General features: G+C 54.3%; 1 protein-coding gene across 1 annotated transcript in view; it reads right to left on the reverse strand.

Annotated features, from left to right (window-relative positions):
• LOC144822056 (unconventional myosin-X-like) overlaps positions 1–23,157 on the reverse strand; it is a 618,454-nt gene that overhangs the window by 486,600 nt on the left and 108,697 nt on the right. The window contains exons 2-4 of the mRNA XM_078679130.1: positions 20,159–20,317; positions 3,740–3,927; positions 2,906–3,040 (exon numbers count right to left, since the gene is read on the reverse strand). Coding sequence (XP_078535256.1) covers positions 2,906–3,040; positions 3,740–3,927; positions 20,159–20,269 — 434 coding nt within the window. The 5' untranslated portion in view covers positions 20,270–20,317. The remainder of the gene's footprint in view (positions 1–2,905; positions 3,041–3,739; positions 3,928–20,158; positions 20,318–23,157) is intronic.

A 23,157-nucleotide genomic window follows, 5' to 3' on the forward strand; every position in this document is an offset into this window, starting at 1 on the left:
GGCTTCTTTTGTGGCCATGCCATACAGCCAATCTCCTTGGACTAGAACAGTTAGTAAAGGAGCCCCCGCACATAGCTGGGCATACACTGGATCACTGATGATCCGTCCTTAAAAATCTAAGCATCCTTCCTGTGATCTGGCCGGATCACTCGGTCATCAGGTTCTCCATTGAAAGCCTTAGTGCTCGGCCACCCCAGCATGATGGTCGAGTCATTCACAGCTACAAAGACTGGAGCAAAGTGGACACGGTTACATTAGAACAGTCCTTAGCCAAGAACATCCCTCCGCTACTGGCCGAGGCCGCGTCGGCAGCGTCATGCTACACTAACTGGCGGTCACACACTTTTAGGGAACTGGTTCCTACTAAAAATCTGCGTTCTTTTAGGAAGGAACCTTCTGCTCCTTGGTTCTCAGACCTTGAGGCTAAAAAAACAAGCCTGCAAAAGGCAAGAAAGAATTTAGAGAAACAATTACGATGACCAGATGAGACTGCCATATAAGACGACTCTTACCCCATATAAGGATCTCATCAAGAAGGAAAAGAGCAGTTATTTTGTCCAGGCAATCGATAAGGCCTCAAACTTGTCCAAATAACTTTTCCAGGTTGATCAGCGACTTACAACTATCCCAAATAAAGTTAATCCCTCAGACAGTCAATCCTTTTGTGGAGAAGTGTGGCTCAATGGTTAGAGCGGCAGACCCTGATGCAGAGGTCTGGCCCGGGACCAGGGTTCAATTCCCGCCACGGCGGGTCTTTGGCTCAATTTCTTCGGACCGGATAATTCTCGCCTCGGTGCCTAGTCTAATCATGGGTCCCACTCTGCAATAGCTTGCTTAATCTCCACAATGGCCCCAAAGGCGCTGGGATGCCTGGCTTCACCTTGGGGGTGCCCAGGAGTGGGCACTTCACAGGGAAAAGCCAGGAAGGGTTCCACAGCGGTGTGCGTTACAGCGCCAGGACACCCAAGTTGGGGTATAAGTGCGCTTTACAAGTACAAATTTCATTTCATTTCATACCCTCGCCACCACCTTCAAAGAGAAAGTAAATGATATATTTTTGGACTTCGGCAAGTGTGACCCTTGGCCTCTAGGAACTCCTAAAAAATCTAGTCTAAAGATTAACGACACAGCCAATTATCATCCTATCGCTCGCCTATCCATGCCGGCTAACATCTGTGAAAACTGTGAAAAGATAATGAACCTGGAGCTATGCAAATAGATTTTCGATAATCGGCTCCTGGATACCTCCCAGCACGGCTTCCGGCCAGGGCACAGTACGGAAACCATCCTGGTCAAGGCAACGGAGGAAGTGAGGACGGCAGTAGAAGGTGGAGGTTCAGCAGTTATGATCTTATTGGACCCATCTGCGGCCTTCGATACCGTTGATCACACCACACTCATTGGCGGTCTAAAAGGGATAGGAGTCAAGGGGCTCGCGCTCGAGCTACTTGTCTCGTTCCTCAGGGACAAAACGCAAACAGTTGCATTGGGGAAATTCAACTCCCCACCCTTCGCTTTGCCTGTGGAGTTCCCCAGGGGTCGTCCCTTAGCCCCGCTCTTTTTAACGTGGATTTAGCGAATCTGGCCCCTCTTATAAGAAGTTTTCACTTGGGGGTAACTTCCTATGCTGACGACACTCAGTTAATAATTGCAGCAGCGCATAATGACTCATCAGGCCCCCTAATTTTTATTATTTTTTTATCTTACAGAGGTTTATTTAGCACAAACTTGACCCGAGTCGGGTATCAGAGCGCTTTACATAGCACCAGTTGCATTACATGAGGACTATCATTTGTGTTAGGCACGGGGAGATTAACTGATTTGCCCAGAATCCCAGGATGTTCAGCGTCTTTGCCGAGACTCGAACCCAGTTCCCCAGATTCGAGGTCGACCGCCCTAGCTGTTAGGCCAACTCCTCTCCCACATCAATGCAATCAGCGGCTGGATGAGTGGACATTGCCTGAAGCTAAACGCAGGGAAACCAGAGATTAGGGTGTTTGGGAACCCCTCCCCAGCTTGGTCCACCATATGGCGGCCTGACAATCTGCCCCAACCCCCCCACCCTGTCACTAAGGCGAAGAATCTGGGTATCATTATTGAAGACAACCTTAATATGAGCGCGCACATATCGTCCGTCACATCCGCAGCTTACTATGTCATAAAAATGATAAGAAAAATTCTTCCTTTTTTCCCCCCCGACAGTCACAGAAAAACATTAATAACTCTACTTGGTCTTCCTAGGTGCGACTATTGTAACAGTCTGTATCTTACCGTCTTAGAAACACATATGAGTCGACAGCAACTAGCCCAGAATGCTGCAGCAAGACTCATTTTTAATCTTCTTAAATGCCATTCCATTAAGCAGGCAAGTTGCATTGGCCCCCGTGCGCAGTCTGGCTAAATCTAAAGCCCTCTGCTTGGCCCATAAAGGACTGCACAACTCCGGACCAGACTTTCTCAGGTCAGCTTTCAAGAGATACAAGCCCAAGAGAGAACTCAGATCAGCCAGTGCCAATTTTTTAGTGGTTCCAACATTCAAGAAGATGCAATGGGGGGGCAGAGGTTTAGTCCACAATACAATCAAACTCTGGAACAGCCTCCCATCCCACCTCAGAGCTTTTACTTCTTTAACAGCATTCAGGAAGAGATACAAACTTGTCTCTTTAACATCTAGTCATCTAGCGCCAAGACACCATTGGTATTGATTCCTCAAGACCTGGCTCTTCGAACAGTAGCAGCACCCCCCGGCGCCTTGAGACCCTCACGGGTATGTAGTGTGCTGTACAAATGCTATGATTGATTGATTTAATTGTATTCGTGCACTTTAAAAGTTTCATAACATAACATTAAACAGAAGTCAACAGAGTAGATCAGTCCAAGAGCGGTTTGAGAGTCGACCCCATACCTGCTTTCCAAGATGGCCTCCTCCACGTGGGTGCCCTTCTCTGCCGCGGGCGCCCCGGTCGAGTTCTGGCTCATGGAGGACAGGAACCGGAGTAAGAGCTTCGTGCTCTCGGTCTTCCCAGCTCCGCTCTCCCCGCTGCAGAGGAAGGAAAGAGAAGCAACTGAAGAAAGACCACGCAAGAGCCACCCGCTGGGAGAGAGCTGCGCGGAGCATGCGCAAAGATGCCCTGGCACACTCTACAGCGAGTGAGCTGCACATACAATGGCACTCATCGGATTAGGACTAATTAGCTAGCAGGGCCTGGCCCAGGTGCTACTCACCTGATAAAGATACACTGATTGGCACTGCCTGGCCCCGGTGGCACTCACCTGATCAAGACGCACTGGCTTTAGGGCTTGGCCCGGATGGCACTCACCTGGTCAGGACGCACTGGCAGGTAGGGGTCGGCCCCCGGTGACCCTCACCTGATCAGGTCGCACCGGCAGGTAGGGCCTGGCCCTGGTGGCACTCACCTGATCAGGATACTCTGGGTGGCCCTGCCTGGCTAAGGTGGCCCTCACCTGATCAGGACGCACTGGCTGTGGGGCTTCGCCCCAGTGGCACTCACCTGATCAGGACGCACTGGCTGCGGGGCCTGGCCCAGGTGGCCCTCACCTGATCAGGACGCACTGGCTGTAGGGCTCCACTCACCTGATCAGGACGCACTGGCAGGTAGGGGTCGGCCCCCGGTGACCCTCACCTGATCAGGTCGCACCGGCAGGTAGGGCCTGGCCCTGGTGGCACTCACCTGATCAGGACGCATTGGCTGTGGGGCTTCGCCCCAGTGGCACTCACCTGATCAGGACGCACTGGCTGTCATGCCTCTTCCACAGGCAGTGGTAACATTCATTGGCGATGGCGAAGATGTGGGGGGGCAGCTCCCCCAGGTGGTGGCGGCTGTAGAGCTCCACCGCCGACTCCTCGTAGAGCCCGGAGATGGCTTTGTAGGGGTTCACGGAGGCCAGGATGGAGCCGATGTTTGTCTGAAGGGAAGAGACAGAGAGAACCATGTGAGGCACAGGTGGTGAGGAGAGAGAAGAGGAAGAGAGCGAGGAGAAGAGGAGGAGAGAACGAGAGAGGACGAGAGAGAGAAGAGGAACAGAATAGAGGAGGAGAGATGAGAGGAAAGGAGGAGAGAGAAGAGGAAAGGAGGAGAGAGGAGAGGAAAGGAGGAGAGAGAAGAGGAAAGGAGGAGAGAGGAGAGGAAAGGAGGAGAGAGAAGAGGAAAGGAGGAGAGAGGAGAGGAAAGGAGGAGAGAAGAGGAAAGGAGGAGAGAGGAGAGGAAAGGAAGAGAGAGGAGAGGAAAGGAAGAGAGAGAAGAGGAAAGGAGGAGAGAGGAGAGGAAAGGAGGAGAGAAGAGGAAAGGAGGAGAGAAGAGGAAAGGAGGAGAGAAGAGGAAAGGAGGAGAGAGGAGAGGAAAGGAAGAGAGAGGAGAGGAAAGGAGGAGAGAGAAGAGGAAAGGAGGAGAGAGAAGAGGAAAGGAGGAGAGAGAAGAGGAAAGGAGGAGAGAGAAGAGGAAAGGAGGAGAGAGGAGAGGAAAGGAGGAGAGAGAAGAGGAAAGGAGGAGAGAGGAGAGGAAAGGAGGAGAGAGAAGAGGAAAGGAGGAGAGAGGAGAGGAAAGGAGGAGAGAGGAGAGGAAAGGAGGAGAGAGAAGAGGAAAGGAGGAGAGAGAAGAGGAAAGGAGGAGAGAGGAGAGGAAAGGAGGAGAGAGAAGAGGAAAGGAAGAGAGAGAAGAAGAAGGGAGGAGTGTGTGTGCAAGGTCAATAAACAATGCCCCTTGTTATACTGTTCTGGTCAGTCCTTTGCACCTAGACAAAACACGCTAACACAGCTGCACTGCTGAAGACTCGTGCTTTGATATTAGGGGGATGCATCTTGTTCACACACACTTGGAGAGAGACCTTTCCTTGAAGAAGAGCTATTCAGCTCCTATGATGTAAAACGTCCATCTAGGCACTAAAGTATTGGGTCTGCTGACAAAGCCCAGAGATCGTTCTTTATATAATAAACTTCTTCCAGTCAAGGGGAGGGTGGTTAGGCCTTTTGGTCCTTTTTCCACTGTCTGTATAGGATGACTTCCCCCTTTATATTCTATGGTATAGTAACAATGCTAACTGTGCTAGGTTTATGCATTTCGCTGCTGGTAGTTGCTTGTATACTGCATTACAGAGCATGATAGTTAAAAAAAATTTTTTTTTACCTCTACAGTGACTCTGACCATCCTTATTGTGGACAAGTACGGGTGAGTGAGCGAAACGGTGCGTCTTGCTACCGCGATTCTTGAGAGAGTCAAGAGTGTTGTGTTCTGGGTTGTATAATCATTTGTAGCTTCGTGATTATGTAGGAGAACGAATGAGACACTATAGCTAGTTGGTCATTCAACGGGCCCTGATGAAAAGCCTTAGGGGAAAGGCTCAAAACATGTTGACCACAAGACACACACACACACACACACACACACACATTAACGTGTGTTTCTTCTCTCCCCTCTCTCAACAAAACCAGCTATAGGATGAAATAAATATTAATCTTCTTCATAGCCAGGTATTTCTTCACCCACTAATCGGACCCTCCCACTCTCATACCATCATTAACTCTATAGCCCACATCCTACAAAGTGCTCCCACGCCTCCGTCGGTCGTAGCACACCCGTCCCGCAGCAGGGCAGGCAGAACCCGATGATGAAGCCTGCCACCAGGGGACACTTTGGTGGGTGAGGGTTATTTTAAGAAAACATATTGCTTTTCTTTAAGAACTGTTAGAATTACGTGTTAGCGTGTTTTGTCTAGGTGCCAGGGACAGCCACCTCAATTGCTTCAAAAGATGTTTTGTTCTAACCATGGATGGGCGCAGACTAATGCCGTTTACTTATTGTGACTGGCTGATGCAAAAAAGCCGCCCAGTGATTGATCATGAAAATTGGATCCCCAACAAATAGGGAGATTCAATATTTAGAACAAAATATCTTTTGAAGCAACTAAGGTGGCTGTTCTGGGAGGGAGTGACTGCTCTCCAGTACTATCCTGATGAATATAAAGAAAGATTCCTCGACACTATACTTGCCCTGAAGAAGTCCTTATGACCGAAACGCGTTGGCTACGGTCGTGTGTTTTTAAGAAGATTATGAATAAAGAAAATGTATACAAGACCCGCTGAATGGATGTGAAATCTTGCTATATCAGACCAGTTTTGATATTGAGAGAAGCGCTGGATCATTTTGTTCTTGTCTAAAATTGTGGGATTTTCCCTCCGAGGTTTAGGGGTATTGAGCCTCAGGTCCCCGGCACCCCGAGAAAAAGAATAATTATAACCCAACGGTATGGTAGGTGCAGTCATTATTGCCCCATGCCCGGTTTCTTTTTGTGTTCATATACCCTCGTCACCATTTATTGCCGTCTCTCCTTTACATTAGAGACAAGTGAGTGGTCAGTTGGAAACTTTCAAAAGAGGATTCCAGTGACTGGTCTGCCCTCACATAGGTCATTTATTTTATTTATCGAGTTTTGTACAGCACAGAGTTGACCCAAAGGTATCACATCAGTGTTGGCACAGCAGCAACTACACAAGTTACAAATGGAGTTAATAAATATACATAGCAACAGCCTATAGAGGAATATCATAGACAGTAGGAAATATGGGCAATATAGGTCTGCTGGAGTTATTATAGGGTTTTGGGAGGCGGGAGGGTAGAAGCCGAGTGGTTTCCCTGAGGTATTGATGTCCACATTTATTTGGAGGGTGTCCCAAGCAAGACCAGCCTGTTTCACCCGAACAGGACACTACATTCCTTTCCAACTTTCTTAAAGAACAAACAAAATGTTAGTCCAACCTGTGGGGACAAAACAATTAACTAAAACACCACAGGGTCCATCAGTCTTCTGAGACAGGGGGTAGGAAGTCGCCAGACGTGGGCTGATGACTCTGCCTGCAGCAGGACCTTCTTGGTTGGCACTCGTAGTTTAACCTGAAGGGTTCAGGACACGACCGCTGACTTGGAGATGTCCGCTGCATACCGACAGTTCACTTGTGCTGACATGTCTTGCAGGACTTCCTTTTTGTCGACATCGGTGATGGTCCGTGGTGAATTCAAACAGTTGTTTCAATGGGATGCGTCATGAGCATGGACGGAGTTCATGGTGATGGTTCGTGGACGTGTTGCCTGATCACTTGTCTCTGTGGACCTTTTTTTGCTGCAACCGATGACCAGTCGGTGGGGCAAAGTCTCTTTTCACTCTTCCGCCTGGAGAGGCCCATTGCCGGGGTTGCTGCAGGACTGCAGGAAGGCTACACTAGGGCCGGTTGAGTGCCGACTGGGGGCAGCTGCTGGACCACTGAGGAGCCGTTACATGGTCGCACGCGCAACCCTCTAGGGTGGAGATGTCTTGGTCGATGCTTGTTCTCGCTACCGCGGTTCTAGGGTGTGCCCGGGTCACAGGTAGCCTCTGGTCTCTTTTCTCGGCTGGTGTGTCAACAGCTGGTGACTCCAGTCAATCGATACTCTTGGAGTGGTGTTTGACGCACGTGCTGATGGCTGGCGTGATGGCGGTTGCCAGCTATGTGGTGACTCAGGATGACCGGTGGTGGTGACTTGCTGGGAGAGTTGGATGTCAGGAGGGACTTTGCAGCCCTGTGCCTCCGCCGTGCTGAGGTTGAGTAAGTGATGGCGTGACACGTAGAGTGTGTGGATCCTCTCTTGCCTGGCTTGGAGCCACTGCTGACTCCGTCTTGAGGCGGTGTGAGGTCTACAGAACCGACAGTTCTCCCGAGGCTTCGCCGGGAGCAACAACGCCGCTGAGGCGCGGCGCAACCTCTCTTTTACTAACAGTGCCTGGACACTTTTAATTCACTTGCCTCTTGCTTCAGGGGCTGCGCCGAGGTCATCGCGCACCCCTCATCCTTTTGGGACTCCCTCTCCTGTTGCCGCCAGAGCGCCCCACGCCGAGCGTTCCCTCCCCCTCTGACGGGCAGGTCACGAGGGCGGGGACGGGCGTGGTGACCATCTTGGGCTGCTCTCTGGTTGGCGGGGCAGCTCCTCTGTCCGTCCACCCCCCGCCACGCCCTGCTATTTCCGGTTCCCTACTTATGGCACTTCAATCCCGGCCGCGCAGCGGACGAGCGCAGCGGGCGCGACGAAGGCGCGCCGAAGTTGCGCCTAAGTCAAGCCCGTCTGCGCCCGTCCGCGACGGGCCGGGACCAGGGGCCACTCCCCCTACCCTCCTGTTGTCATACACTTCTGCACAACTCCTCGCCTGCTCCACTGAGGTGCCCCTTTCCCATACCATTATGCAGCACTTAGCTGCATTAGATATTTATGTCCCCCATGCAGACCGTGCTGTGTTTTCATATCCAATTATTTCTTTGCCTACGCCGGACATTGACTCCCCCCCCATTGGACCCTCATCACCCCCTCACACTGCTTCTGCCTATCTCCTCAATACTCGCTCGGCAGGCAAACACCAACTTGACCTGTTTAATCTTCTAACTACAGACTCCCCAGATTTTCTGTTTCTAACGGAAACTTGGTTTTCGGAGGCTTCCCTCCCCGACATTCTTGCCATCCTTCCCCATTCTTATTATGTCCTTCGGGCTGACCGCCCCGCGGACAAGATTGGGGGGGGTGTTGCCATGATTGTCCGATCTGCTATTCAATTCCAGCTTCTTCCTCAAGCACCTATCGCCGGAGTGGACTTCCTGGTCGCTCGCTCTTCCAATCTGTCTGCACCTCTTACTATTGTTCTTGTCTACCGCCCTCCCCTGAACATGCCCCTGTTTGTGGCCTCCCTGCAGGAACTCCTCGCCACGCTGGTGGTTAATAACTCCTCTGTTCTCCTGCTTGGGGACTTTAACTACTGGCCTGGCGACCCCAGGGAGGACCCAGCATCTAAGGACTTCACGGCCACTCTCCTCTGTCTTAACCTTAAATCCCATGTTTTGGTCCCTACCCACAATCTTGGACATATCCTGGACCAAGTCTGGTCTTCCCAGGACATAGTTTCCCCCCCCAGCATCCTCCCATGTACATGGTCTGATCACTCTCTCATTTCTTTTTCTATTACTATTGGTTCCCCCCACAAGCCCTTTCGTCCCAAGAATGTCTTTTCTCGTAGTTGGAATCGTGCTGACTTGGCCTCCCTCTCTCACTCCCTTGCTTCTTCCCCCCCAGATCTCACTGGCATTTCTCTTGATTCACAGGCTACCGCAGTCGGTAATTGGCTCTCTTCCGCATGTGATTTAGTAGCCCCCCTTAAGTTAATCAAGTCCATTCGCCCTCACGAGGCTTAGACGCTCTGAGCGCCTTTGGCGCCGTAGTTACTGCCCTTACCACAAGGCCAAATACAAATTTCTCCTTAAGGAGTACAAGAAGGCCATCTTGGCCACCAAGATCAAGTATTTCTCCGAACAAGTGGCGCTTTCGGCCAACAAACCTAAAGAAATTTTCTCTGTGGTCAACAACTTGGCCACCTCTGATCGTGCTTGCCCTCACTTCACTCCCTCCCAGGCCCTCTGCTCCTCTCTTAACAACTTCTTTATTGAGAAGATTGTTAAAATTAAATCTAACATCTTGATCACTCCTTTTACTCCTCCTCACTCTGTTCCCTCTGCGCTCAAATGCTCCTTTTCTTCTTTTCTCCCCCTTTCTTTGGACTCTTTTCTAGCTCTGCTCTCTAAAATTAAGTCTGGCTCCCCCACTGACTGTGCCCCTGCTCGCATTCTCAAAATCCTTTTTTCTTCCTGTTCTGATACCCCTTCTCTCCCTTCTTAATGCCTCTCTTTCCACTGGATTGGTCCCTTCTTCATTTAAATCTGCTATTGTTTCTCCTATTCTTAAAAAACCTGGTCTTGATTCTTCTGTTCTTTCTAACTTTAGACCTATCTCTCTTCTCCCCTATCTTTCTAAAATTCTTGAATCTTACGTTACTTCCTGTCTCTCTGCTTATGTTGAACAGAACCAGCTCCTGGCCTCTCACCAAGCTGGTTTTCGTTCGGGTCATTCGACCGAAACCGTGGTGCTAGCCGTCCTTGACGAGCTTAAAGCCAAGGCCGACGTCAACTCTCCCCAAGCTTTGATCCTCCTCGACTTGTCCGCTGCGTTTGACACGGTCGACCATAACATTCTTTTGGACCGTGTCAGCGCAGCGGGCATACGAGGCTCTGTTCTCTCCTGGATCACTTCCTTTTTGACAGGTCGCTCTCAAGCCGTTCACCTTCCTGGCTTTTCTGCTTCCCCCCTCCCGGTGCCCTGTGGGGTCCCCCAAGGTTCCTCCCTTTCTCCCCTTCTTTTCAATCTCTACATCCACCCCCTTATTTCTTCTCTTCTTGAGCTGGGGGTCTCTGTGTATAACTACGCTGACGACCTCCAGCTCGTCTTTGATCTTTCTTCTTCTTCTCACTCGCAATCCTTTTTTCACTCCACCATGGTCTTTATCTCTGGGTGGATGAGCGCCAACCACCTCAGGCTCAATCCAGATAAGACTGAGCTTGTCCTGATTGGCGGCTCATCCAGCCCCTGGTCCCCTGCTTTCTGGCCTTCCATTCTTGGTCCCCCTCCCACCCCCGTTCCATCCGTTAAAACTTTGGGCATCAAGGTCAGACAGGACCTGTCCATGCATGGCCAGGTCAGTGCCGTGGTGTCCTCCTGTTTTCTTTCCCTCCGGATGATCCGGAAAATCTCTCGTTTCTTCTCTTTTGACTCTCTTAAAATCATTATTTCTGCCCTTATTACCTCCCGCCTTGATTATGGCAATAGCTTGTTCGCTGGCATTCCTGCCTATGAATCTCGCCGCTTACAAGCTATCCAAAACCAGGCTGCCCGTCTCATCTTTCATCTGCCCAAAACCCATCACATTACTCCCGTCCTCAAATCCCTTCATTGGTTGCCCATTTCTCAGAGATCTTTGTTCAAATTGGGGTGCCTTGTTTATCGGGCCCTTGACCACTCTGCACCTGCCTTCATCAACTCTCTGATTTCCCTTCACACCCCTGTCCGCACTCTCCGTTCATCATCTTTTGCCCTCCTCACTGTTCCCCGTTTTCATAAAACTCGCACTGGTGGAACCCGTTTCTCTGTTCTTGACCCCCGGTTCTGGAACTCTCTTCATCTTTCTATGCGCTCGATCCCTATCTTTTCACATTTCCGTAAAGCGCTAAAAACATTCCTGTTTGCCCTGGCCTACCCCTGCTAATCCTCCTGGCCCTGTCTGTCTGGTTCTTTAGAGCTCCCAGCGCCAGGAAGCCGTTTTGGCCATCGCGCGCTTTACAAATATTTTTCATTCATTCATTCATTCATTCATTCAAAAGACACTAGATACCGATCTTCACCCATGGCACCTGCAGTCAGTAGCAGGGATGCCGTTTGACTTAGACTGTTGACACTCTGGGGTGGACGGTTGCCTGGGGAAGCGTTGGGATGATACACAGTGTGCGCTTGGTGCGGATTATGTTCGCCTCTCCCGTGAGGCTGTATCTAGGGACGCCGGTTGACGCTCACCTGGGGAAACTTTGGGATGATACTCGGTCTGCGCTCGCTGCGGCTTACCCTTGGTTCTCCCTTGAGGCTGTATCCAGGGATGCTGATTGACGCTCACCTGGGGACGCATTGGGATGAGACTCAGTTTGCGCTTGCTGCGGCTTGCTCTTGGTTCTCCATTGAGCCTGTGTCCAGGGACGCCGATTGACGCTCACCTGGGGAAGTGGTGGGATGAGACTAGGTTCGCACTTGCTGCAGCTTACGTGTGGTTATCCTTGGTGCTGTCGCCAGGCCGTCAGTCCGCCTTCGTGGCTGTCGGGTGTGTCAGGGTGTGCTCCTGGCTTGCTGTACGAGTCCTCGGTCTTCTTTTGTTGGTCTATTCGACCTACCTGTGTTCATCCGATTTCGGGGTGACAGGGCTGTCACTCTCTTCCTTTTTCGAGGGTGCACGTTTGGATCTCGAGGTGGTGCCGGCTTCCGCCTTTGTTTAGGCGTGCTTGTTCGGACTGGTCAATTGGTTGACGTGCTCCTTGCTTGCTGGGCGATGTGACGTCCGGGCACGTGTCGTCACTTGTCGGAGTGCCTGTTGCTGTGATGGCCTGCCACATGTAGTGTGCGACTCCTCTCTTGCCTGTCGCGGGTTACTGCCAACTCTGTCCTGAGGCGGTGCGAGGGAGGACACTTTGCATTGCTTTTGGCTCACTGCATTGCTTCGATGAGGCGGTGGAGACGTGGATGCTCCACTACCTGCGTTCAGCAGTGCTTCTTTGTCGAGATGTCTCGGTCTCCTGGGCACTTTCTTGTGCATCAGGTTCACTGGCGCTGCCTCCTGCGCGCTTTTGACGTGGTGCCCTCCGTTTTCTTCTGGCACTTGGTGTGCCTGTTTGGAGCGGGTGGTGTGATGTTCTCGCTTGTGGTGGCGAAAGATAGCCACTGCGGTTTGCGTCTTCTCTGCACGTTTTTCTTGTATATCGTGTGAGGCTGGCTGCTTTCTTAAGCTTGGCTGCTCTTGATACGTTTCTCGTTTCTGGGCTGGCGCCGCTTTGGGCTTCTCGAGGGGGTCAGTGGAGTTGTGTTGCACTCAAGAGTAGCAGTTCTTGAATGGGGCCATTCCTGTTTGTAGATTCTCATTTGCACTTTCACATCGGGCTTGGCAGGGGCTCTCTTCAGAGGTTGTCTCTCCTCTTCTAAAACCCTTTGGCAGTACGTCCGTGTGGGTCTATCTTTTTTTATTTTTTTATTGTACTTTCCTGTTACTACCCCAGCTTCACACGTGGGTTGCTCTCGTAGGTAGTGTTGCTCCCTCTCTCTCTTTGTTTCTCCTCTGGCGGTGCCTTATCCTTGTTGAGGCAGCTTTGGGTTCTTGGGGCTGAGACAGGTAGAACAGGACTGGGAAATCCATGTGAGGCTTCTGTCAGCGCTTTGCTCTGGCTGCTTTTTTCACTTGCAGGCAGTGTTGTGCAGCACCGGTGTAATGGTTGAACAAGGGAGTGTTCTCCTGGGACTGTCTCACCGTGACACCTAGGTGGCCCTCTCTGGCTGTTCTCGTGATCAGGGCTGGAGGGGGCACATATCCTTTTATTGGCCGAGTGTGGAGCTGAGTTGTTGTGTGCCAAGTAACTGTAGCTTCTTTTGTCCTTGGCTCTGATTGTAGGCTGCCGCAGCCGGGTGGTTTCTGCTGCAAATGGGGGTGGGGTCGCACACTACTCACACACCGGCGGTGTCGCCCCTAAGGACTCTGGTGAATGTAGTAAAGTGTTCGCGATGCATCATCTTTCGATCTTCTGCTATCTTCGCTGTCTTCGCCATCCCTGGACACGTGTTTCGGGGTATTACCCCTCATCAGCAGGGATAGGCCGTGTACTGGGGTTGCCGATGGCTGCCAATATCTGCCAGGTATAGTACCACTCAGGTGCGTAGGTGCGGGATCCCAGGCTCGTCAGCCCGCTGCTCAAGGGAGCTTTAAAGTTACAAATGGGGGTGGGGTCGCACACTACTCACACACCGGCGGTGTCGCCCCTAAGGACTCTGGTCAATGTAGTAAAGTGTTCGCGATGCATCATCTTTCGATCTTCTGCTATCTTCGCTGTCTTCGCCATCCCTGGACACATGTTTCGGGGTATTACCCCTCGTCAGCAGGGATAGGCCGTGGTCTTGTACTTACACTATAAGTTTTACGTTCCTGACTGCAGTGGCGCGAAGCGGCCACTAGATGGCCCTGTTGCCTTATTTTCAAAGGCCCCGGCGGCTTCCTTCATGGTGGGGTCCTCCTTGCTCACTGTCCCGGGGTTCTCTTTGGATGTGGGCACTTTGATGCTGGCACCTTACAAACTTGGCTTCTCCCTCGCCGGTGGAAGACAGCAGGGCCCGGTCAGAGCTGCTCCTGGTTCCTGCTGGCCAGGCCCTCTCCGGCCTCGTGGACTGAGCTCCTTTTCACGGGAGATAGTGTACTGACTGGCCTCGAGCACGTGCACCCGGGCCCTTTCATTAGCCGGGTCACGTCACTCGTGACGCCCGTGATGGATGGGTGTGGGGTGCAGTGTGTCCAGCCCTCAGGGGGGTGGCTGGGATGACAGCTTCCTGCGGGACACTCCATTCAGCACACCACCAGCCACGGGGGCGTCTTCAGCAGAAGCGGGGGATCCCGGCGCCCCGGGGGCCAAACCACGTGCAGGTGAGCGCAGGGCCCGGACCCTGCCCCGTCCGCAGCACATGCATGAACCTGGAAAAACCCGGGGTTCGTGCACGGGCTGCGGCGGCACAGCAGCAGACAGTAGCAGGTGCCACTCTGCAGCACGTGCATTGACCCGGAAACAGTGACGTGACGCAGAGTGATTGAACCCCGCCCCACCCTCGCTGAATGAGAGGAGGGGCCCCTGAGGCTCATATAGATCCATTGCCCTTGGGCTGAACGAGGGCCCGGGCCCCTGAAGGGTCGAAGCCCCTGCACCTCAGGGGCGCAGGGGGCAGTGCTAGGCTCCTGCTAGGAGATGGCAAACATGTGAAACCAGGCCTAGGGTGCAGGAGGCAGGGGGGGCAACAACAGCAGCCCCCCGCTGTACAAGCAGCCCTCGGGGACAGGCCGGGCGCCCGAGGGGCCGCTCCAAGCGTGACTGAACCCCATCATGAGACAGAGACGGGTGTGAGGCATCACTTCCCTATGTCTCGGTGCACAATCAGGAGCCCCAGTGATTATTTCCTGGCTCACAGCAGGACACGAGCTGGGCCCACTCAAGACTCTAATGTATGCAGACACCAGTGGGTAGCAAGGGCAGGCGGTACCCGGCGCAGAAAATGACAAAATGGAAAAAATATGAGTTTAAAAACCATAATTTTGCCACTTTGGCACCCCCCCTTAGTGATGACACCCGAGGCGGCCCGCAACCACCTTCCTACCACCGGCAGACACTTCCACAAGAAGACTTGAGCAGTCCAGCAAGGACCAGCAGAGACGATGGGGAGCAGCACAGGTGCGCGAGGACAGGCAGAGACCCACGCGGACCGGCAGAGAACCATGAGGACCGGCAGAGAACCACGAGGACCGGCAGAGAACCACGAGGACCGGCAGAGAACCACGAGGACCGGCAGAGAACCACGAGGACCGGCAGAGAACCACGAGGACCGGCAGAGAACCACGAGGACCGGCAGAGAACCACGAGGACCGGCAGAGAACCACGAGGACCGGCAGAGAACCACGAGGACCGGCAGAGAACCACGAGGACCGGCAGAGAACCACGAGGACCGGCAGAGAACCACGAGGACCGCAGAGACGACGGGGAGCAGCACAGGTGCGCGAGGACAGGCAGAGACCCACGAGGAGCCGGCAGAGACCCACGAGGAGCCGGCAGAGACCCACGAGGAGCCGGCAGAGACCCACGAGGAGCCGGCAGAGACCCACGAGGACTGGGAGAGACCCACGAGGACTGGGAGAGACCCACGAGGACCGGGAGAGACCCACGAGGACCGGCAGAGACCCACGAGGACCGGCAGAGACCCACGAGGACCGGCAGAGACCCACGAGGAGCCGGCAGAGACCCACGAGGAGCCGGCAGAGACCCACGAGGAGCCGGCAGAGGCCCACGAGGAGCCGGCAGAGACCCACGAGGACCGGCAGAGACCCACGAGGACCGGCAGAGACCCACGAGGACCGGCAGAGAACCACGAGGACCGGCAGAGAACCACGAGGACCGGCAGAGAACCACGAGGACTGGGAGAGACCCACGAGGACCGGCAGAGAACCACGAGGACCGGCAGAGAACCACGAGGACCGGCAGAGAACCACGAGGACCGGCAGAGAACCACGAGGAGCCGGGAGAGACCCACGGGGAGCCGGGAGAGACCCACGGGGAGCCGGCAGAGAACCACGAGGACCGGCAGAGACGACGGGGAGCAGCACAGGTGCGCAAGGACAGGCAGAGACCCACGAGGACCGGCAGAGACCCACGGGGAGCCGGCAGAGAACCACGAGGACCGGCAGAGACGACGGGGAGCAGCACAGGTGCGCGAGGACAGGCAGAGACCCACGGGGAGCCGGCAGAGACCCACGAGGACCGGCAGAGACCCACGGGGAGCCGGGAGAGACCCACGGGGAGCCGGGAGAGACCCACGGGGAGCCGGGAGAGACCCACGGGGAGCCGGGAGAGACCCACGGGGAGCCGGCAGAGACCCACGGGGAGCCGGCAGAGACCCACGGGGAGCCGGCAGAGACCCACGGGGAGCCGGCAGAGACCCACCCGGAGCCGGGAGAGACCCACCCGGAGCCGGGAGAGACCCACGGGGAGCCGGGAGAGACCCACGGGGAGCCGGCAGAGACCCACGGGGAGCCGGCAGAGACCCACGGGGAGCCGGGAGAGACCCACACGGAACTGGCAGAGACCCAGGGGAACCGGGAGAGGCACGTGAGGACCGGCACAGGCATGCGAGGACAGGCACGCGAGGACCGGCACAGGCACGCGAGGACCGGCACAGGCACGCGAGGACCGGCACAGGCACGCGAGGACCGGCACAGGCACGCGAGGACCGGCACAGGCACGCGAGGACCGGCACAGGCACGCGAGGACCGGCACAGGCACACAAGGACCGGCACAGGCACACAAGGACCGGCACATGCACGCGATGACTGGCACAGGCACACAAGGAGGGCACAGGCACACAAGGACCGGCACAGGCACGCAAGGACCGGCACAGGCACGCAAGGACCTGCACAGGCACGCGAGGACCAGTACAGGCGCACAAGGACAGGCAGAGACCCACGAAGACCGGCAGAGAACCACGAGTACCGCCAGAGACCCTCGAGGACCGGCAGAGACCCACGACGAACACACAGAGACCCACGAGGAACAGGCAGAGACCCACGAGGAACAGGCAGAGACCCATGAGGAACAGGCAGAGACCCACGAGGAACAGGCAGAGACCCACGAGGAACAGGTAGAGACCCACGAGGAACAGGTAGAGACCCACGAGGACCGGCACAAGTACCGGCACAGACACACGAGGATTGGCAGAGACCCGCACAGGTGCAGAAGGACCGGCGAAAAGCCCACCAGGACGGCACATGCCCGGCACACTGAGTTCCGTGAATTCCAAACCCTTGGGTTCCATTTTGTGCATGGCAGCCATTTTGTGGTTGCCCTCACATAGGCCGATGACTTTAGCTGACTTTTAGATGACCTGAGTGAACTGGCCCTGTTGCCTGAAGCTGACCTTGTTATAAGCCAGTTCCTTGCCCAGTAGCTGATCAAGATTGAGGATCAAAGCACATGACATTGTAGAGTTTGGTATGCGCACACACACCCCTTATCCTGCTTCTTATCTGTTCCTTCTTTTATGGTCTGTTTATGATATGGGTTGTGGTCCTTTTAATATGGGTTTGTCCGGCTTGTGTAAGAAGGAATGTTAGGCATTTTGCATGTTTGCAAAAGCAAGAACTGCCCCTTACTTTTATGCTGAGTTTTGTAACCCTGAGCGTATATAAGGCCTCTGTTCTCTGTACCCCTCAGACTATCTCATTCAGTTGCTACGGCTTCTGTGTGATGTGGCCTCACTTAATTAAGTTTAATAAAGATGTCTTTTCATATTTCAGCTTCTGTGCCAAGTTCTTTGTTATATTAGTAAGTATTCCCTGAGAATGAAGATTTCAGTTCTTCAACACGCCCACGCAGGCCGCCACGCACCCACCGCAGACCCACCGGGGACCAGCGCAGACCCACAGGGGGGACCAGCGCAGACCCACAGGGGGGACCAGCGCAGACCCACAGGGGGGACCAGCGCAGACCCACAGGGGGGACCAGCGCAGACCCACCGGGGACCAGCGCAGATCCTCGAGATGATGGACCCCCCTCTCACGGGCAGAGATGATGGACCCCCACCCACGGGCAGAGATGATGCAGCCCCCTCCCAGGGGCAGAGATGATGGACCCCCCTCCCAAAGGCAAAGATGATGATCCCCCCTCTCCACGGGAAGAGATGATGGACCCCCCTCCCACGAGCAGAGATGATGGAACCCCATTCCACGAGCAGAGACGATGGACCCCCCCTCCCACAGCCAGAGATGATGGACCCCCTCCCACGGGCAGAGATGATGGAGCCCCCTCCCACGGGCAGAGATGATGGAGCCCCCTCCCACGGGCAGAGATGATGGAGCCCCCTCCCACGGGCAGAGATGATGGAGCCCCCTCCCACGGGCAGAAATGATGGAGCCCCCTCCCACGGGCAGAAATGATGGAGCCCCCTTCCACGGGCAGAGATGATGGAGCCCCTCCCACGGGCAGAGATGATGGACCCCCTCCCATGGGCAGAGGTGATGGACCCACCTCCCACGGGCAGAGATGATGGAGCCCCTCCCACGGGCAGAGATGATGGAGCCCCTCCCACGGGCAGAGATGATGGAGCCCATCCCACGGGCAGAGATGATGCCCCCCCTCCCACTGGCAGAGATGATGGAGCCCCTCCCACGGGCAGAGATGATGGAGCCCCTCCCACAGGCAGAGATTTATTTATTTATTTTATTTAAAGAGTTTTATATAGCGTTGGCTAGACCCGAAGGTATCAGAGCGCTTTACAAAAGAATCAACAATGTAACAGAAAAAGATCAAAAATTACATAATACATCAAGAAATAGGCAATACAATTAGGAGAGGAGAGAAAGGAGAGAGAAAGGTAGTGGAGGGGGCAGGAGAGGTGAGAAAGGGAGGCTAAGGGAAGAGACGATAGGAAGTCTGTCTAAAGACCGACTGGGTAGGTGACGTCCAAGGAGGGAATCCCCGACCTATCTCCCCTATAGCTAAACCAGGTAGCTCCATCGGGCATCAGACAAAATAGCTAGATCTCAATATACGAGGGAAAGTTCACAGATAAACAGGGTGGGGACTAAGGGCCAGGACAGGTGAGGGCAAAGGTCGGTAGCAGGAAAGTGGAGTAGAGTGGAGAGGGGAAGGGGGTAGGAGGGGGAGGGAGATATGGTCAGGAGAGACGCAGGAGGGTTTGTTGCGGCCGTCATTTTAGGCAGGTACAGGCAGCATTTCAGGAGCGATCGCTGTGTGGGGTGACTACATCGCAGCTTTGTTGTCTCTCGTGTCCCTGTAGGCTCTGAAACCTCACTGCATACCACCGTTTTTTGGGTTTGGCCACTGTATTCGTGTTGGCCCCTTTACATGCTTTGTGCCACACTGCTGGTTCCATGTCATGCCATGCACCTTCTCTGTCGCTGGTTCACAACCCATTTGCTAGGTCTCTCGGTAGTGTGAGGGGGTGAGGGGGCCCAGCGCTAATGATGGAGCCCCCTCACACGGGCAGAGATGATGGAGCCCCTCACACGGGCAGAGATGATGGAGCCCCTCCCACGGGCAGAGATGATGGAGCCCCTCCCACGGGCAGAGATGATGGAGCCACTCCCACGGGCAAAGATGATGGAGCCCCTCCCACGGGCAGAGATGATGGAGCCCCTCCCACGGGCAGAGATGATGGAGCCCCTCCCACGGGCAGAGATGATGGAGCCCCTCCCACGGGCAGAGATGATGGAGCCCCTCCCACGGGAAGAGATGATGGAGCCCCTCCCACGGGAAGAGATGATGGAGCCCCTCCCACGGGAAGAGATGATGGAGCCCCTCCCACGGGAAGAGATGATGGAGCCCCTCCCACTGGCAGAGATGATGGAGCCCCTCCCACTGGCAGAGATGATGGAGCCCCTCCCACTGGCAGAGATGATGGAGCCCCTCCCACGGGCAGAGATGATGGAGCCCCTCCCACGGGCAGAGATGATGGAGCCCCCTCCCACGGGTAGAGATGATGGAGCACCTCCCAGGGGCAGAGATGATGGAGCCCCCTCCCAGGGGCAGAGATGATGGAGCCCCCTCCCAGGGGCAGAGATGATGGAGCCCCTCCACGTGCAGAGATGATGGACCCCCCCCCCGCCACGGGCAGAGATGATGGACCCCCCTCCCACGGGCAGAGATGATGGACGCCCCCCTCCCACAGGCAGAGATGATGCCCCCCCTCCCACTGGCAGAGATGATGGACCACCCTCCCATGGGCAGAGATGATGGACCCCCCTCCCACGGGCAGAGATGATGGACCCCCCTCCCACGGGCAGAGATGATGGACCCCCCTCCCACGGGCAGAGATGATGGACCCCCCTCCCACGGGCAGAGATGATGGACAGCCCCACCACTGCCTCACACAGAGCACAGCATCCCTTACATAGCATAGCATAGCTTCCGTGACGTATCACAGAGCATGACGTCACTCACATAGATCCGGTCCTGCTGGTAGCGCAGGTGTAGATTCAGCAAGATGGCCGCCTCGTTCAGGTCCCCCAGGGTGGACATGTCCTCCACCCCCTCCACGCTGGTCTGGTGCATCGGAAGGACATTCTTGCACGAAAGAGAGGCCTGCGGGTGGCAGAGGACCTGGGAGGAGAGAGGAGTTAAACCAAATCAGTGTCACTAAACCAGGCGTAGAAAAACGATCTGAGCTCTGACATTGAACACAGTGACTGGGCCAAGATCACACCCTGCCAGTGAAAACAGAGCCCCCCCCAAGATCACACCCTGCCAGTGAAAACAGAGCAGCTCCAAGATCACACCCTGCCAGTGAAAACAGAGCACCCCCAAGATCACACCCTGCTAGTGAAAACAGAGCACACCCAAGATCACACCCTGCTAGTGAAAACGGAGCACCTCCAAGATCACACCCTGCTGGTGAAAACAGAACTGCTCCAAGATCACACCCTGCAAGTGAAAACAGAACTGCTCCAAGATCACACCCTGCTGGTTAAAACAGAACTGCTCCAAGATCACACCCTGCTGGTGAAAACAGAACTGCTCCAAGATCACACCCTGCTGGTGAAAACCGAGCACCTCCAGGATCACACCCTGCTAGTGAAAACGGAGCACCTCCAAGATCACACCCTGCTGGTTAAAACAGAACTGCTCCAAGATCACACCCTGCTAGTGAAAACGGAGCACCTCCAAGATCACACCCTGCTGGTTAAAACAGAACTGCTCCAAGATCACACCCTGCTAGTGAAAACGGAGCACCTCCAAGATCACACCCTGCTGGTGAAAACAGAACTGCTCCAAGATCACACCCTGCTGGTGAAAACAGAACTGCTCCAAGATCACACCCTGCTAGTGAAAACGGAGCACCTCCAAGATCACACCCTGCTGGTGAAAACAGAACTGCTCCAAGATCACACCCTGCAAGTGAAAACCGAGCAGCTCCAAGATCACACCCTGCCGGTGAAAACAGAGCACCGCCAAGATCACACCCTGCCAGTGAAAACAGAACTGCTCCAAGATCACACCCTGCTAGTGAAAACAGAGCACCTCCAGGATCACACCCTGCTAGTGAAAACAGAGCACCTCCAGGGTCACACCCTGCAAGTGAGAAGAGAGCACCTCCAAGATCACACCCTGCTGGTGAAAACAGAGCAGCTCCAAGATCACACCCTGCAAGTGAGAAGAGAGCACCTCCAAGATCACACCCTGCTAGTGAAAACAGAACAAATCCAAGATCACACCCTGCTGGTGAAAACAGAGCACCACCAAGATCACACCCGGCTAGTGAAAACAGAGCACCACCAAGATCACACCCAGCTAGTGAAAACAGAGCACCTCCAGGATCACACCCTGCTGGTGAAAACAGAGCAGCTCCAGGATCACACCCTGCTGGTGAAAACAGAGCAGCTCCAAGATCACACCCTGCAAGTGAGAAGAGAGCACCTCCAAGATCACACCCTGCTAGTGAAAACAGAGCACCACCAAGATCACACCCTGCTAGTGAAAACAGAACAAATCCAAGATCACACCCTGCTGGTGAAAACAGAGCACCACCAAGATCACACTCGGCTAGTGAAAACAGAGAGCACCTCCAAGATCACACCCGGCTAGTGAAAACAGAGCACCACCAAGATCACACCCAGCTAGTGAAAACAGAGCACCTCCAGGATCACACCCTGCTGGTGAAAACAGAGCAGCTCCAGGATCACACCCTGCTGGTGAAAACAGAGCAGCTCCAAGATCACACCCTGCAAGTGAGAAGAGAGCACCTCCAAGATCACACCCTGCTAGTGAAAACAGAACAAATCCAAGATCACACCCTGCTGGTGAAAACAGAGCACCACCAAGATCACACTCGGCTAGTGAAAACAGAGCACCACCAAGATCACACCCTGCTAGTGAAAACAGAACAAATCCAAGATCACACCCTGCTGGTGAAAACAGAGCACCACCAAGATCACACTCGGCTAGTGAAAACAGAGAGCACCTCCAAGATCACACCCGGCTAGTGAAAACAGAGCACCACCAAGATCACACCCAGCTAGTGAAAACAGAGCACCACCAAGATCACACCCAGCTAGTGAAAACAGAGCACCTCCAGGATCACACCCTGCTGGTGAAAACAGAGCAGCTCCAGGATCACACCCTGCTGGTGAAAACAGAGCAGCTCCAGGATCACACCCTGCTGGTGAAAACAGAGCAGCTCCAGGATCACACCCTGCTGGTGAAAACAGAGCAGCTCCAGGATCACACCCTGCTGGTGAAAACAGAGCAGCTCCAAGATCACACCCTGCAAGTGAGAAGAGAGCACCTCCAAGATCACACCCTGCTAGTGAAAACAGAGCACCTCCAGGATCACACCCTGCCAGTGAAAACAGAGCAGCTCAAATGTTACACCCCGCCAGTGACTGCCCTCAAGGCCAGTCTTACTGAGAGACAGAGGCACATAAAGAGACTCACACAGACCCCCCCTAACATGTACAAGCTTTTTGACAGGTCTATTAGATGGGGGGTGGGGTGCTGGTGATCGGGGGGATAGTATAGTGTGTAGTTTGGAAGACAGATCGGCAGGCGGATGCACCAAGGGGCGTAGCTCCGGGTTGGGGAGGGGGGGGGGGGAGATTGTTGGGAAATCTGAAGCTCACCCCTCCCCCAATCTTACTGACCAAGCTGCGCCCCTTCTTGCACCATCATGCCGTCTACAAGACAACGCTGTAGTCTGCATTTTGAGACGACACAATTATGGCCAGGTGTTGCCGAGTCCTCTCCCCAGCATTGACAGCTCTTCCCAACCATGACCCCTTGGGTATCCCAACCCCTTCCTCTCTTCCCCTCGGTACAGATGAACATTAAAACAAAGTCTTGGGTTAGGGGTCGTAAAACCCCGACATTATTTTATTTATAACATACAAATTAAATATTTCATATTTACATATTTACAATACGCAGAAAGACCCATTGGTCAATCC

The sequence above is a fragment of the Lissotriton helveticus genome, chromosome 3_1 (assembly GCF_964261635.1).
Source record: "Lissotriton helveticus chromosome 3_1, aLisHel1.1, whole genome shotgun sequence".
In the NCBI taxonomy this organism is placed as follows: domain Eukaryota; kingdom Metazoa; phylum Chordata; class Amphibia; order Caudata; family Salamandridae; genus Lissotriton; species Lissotriton helveticus.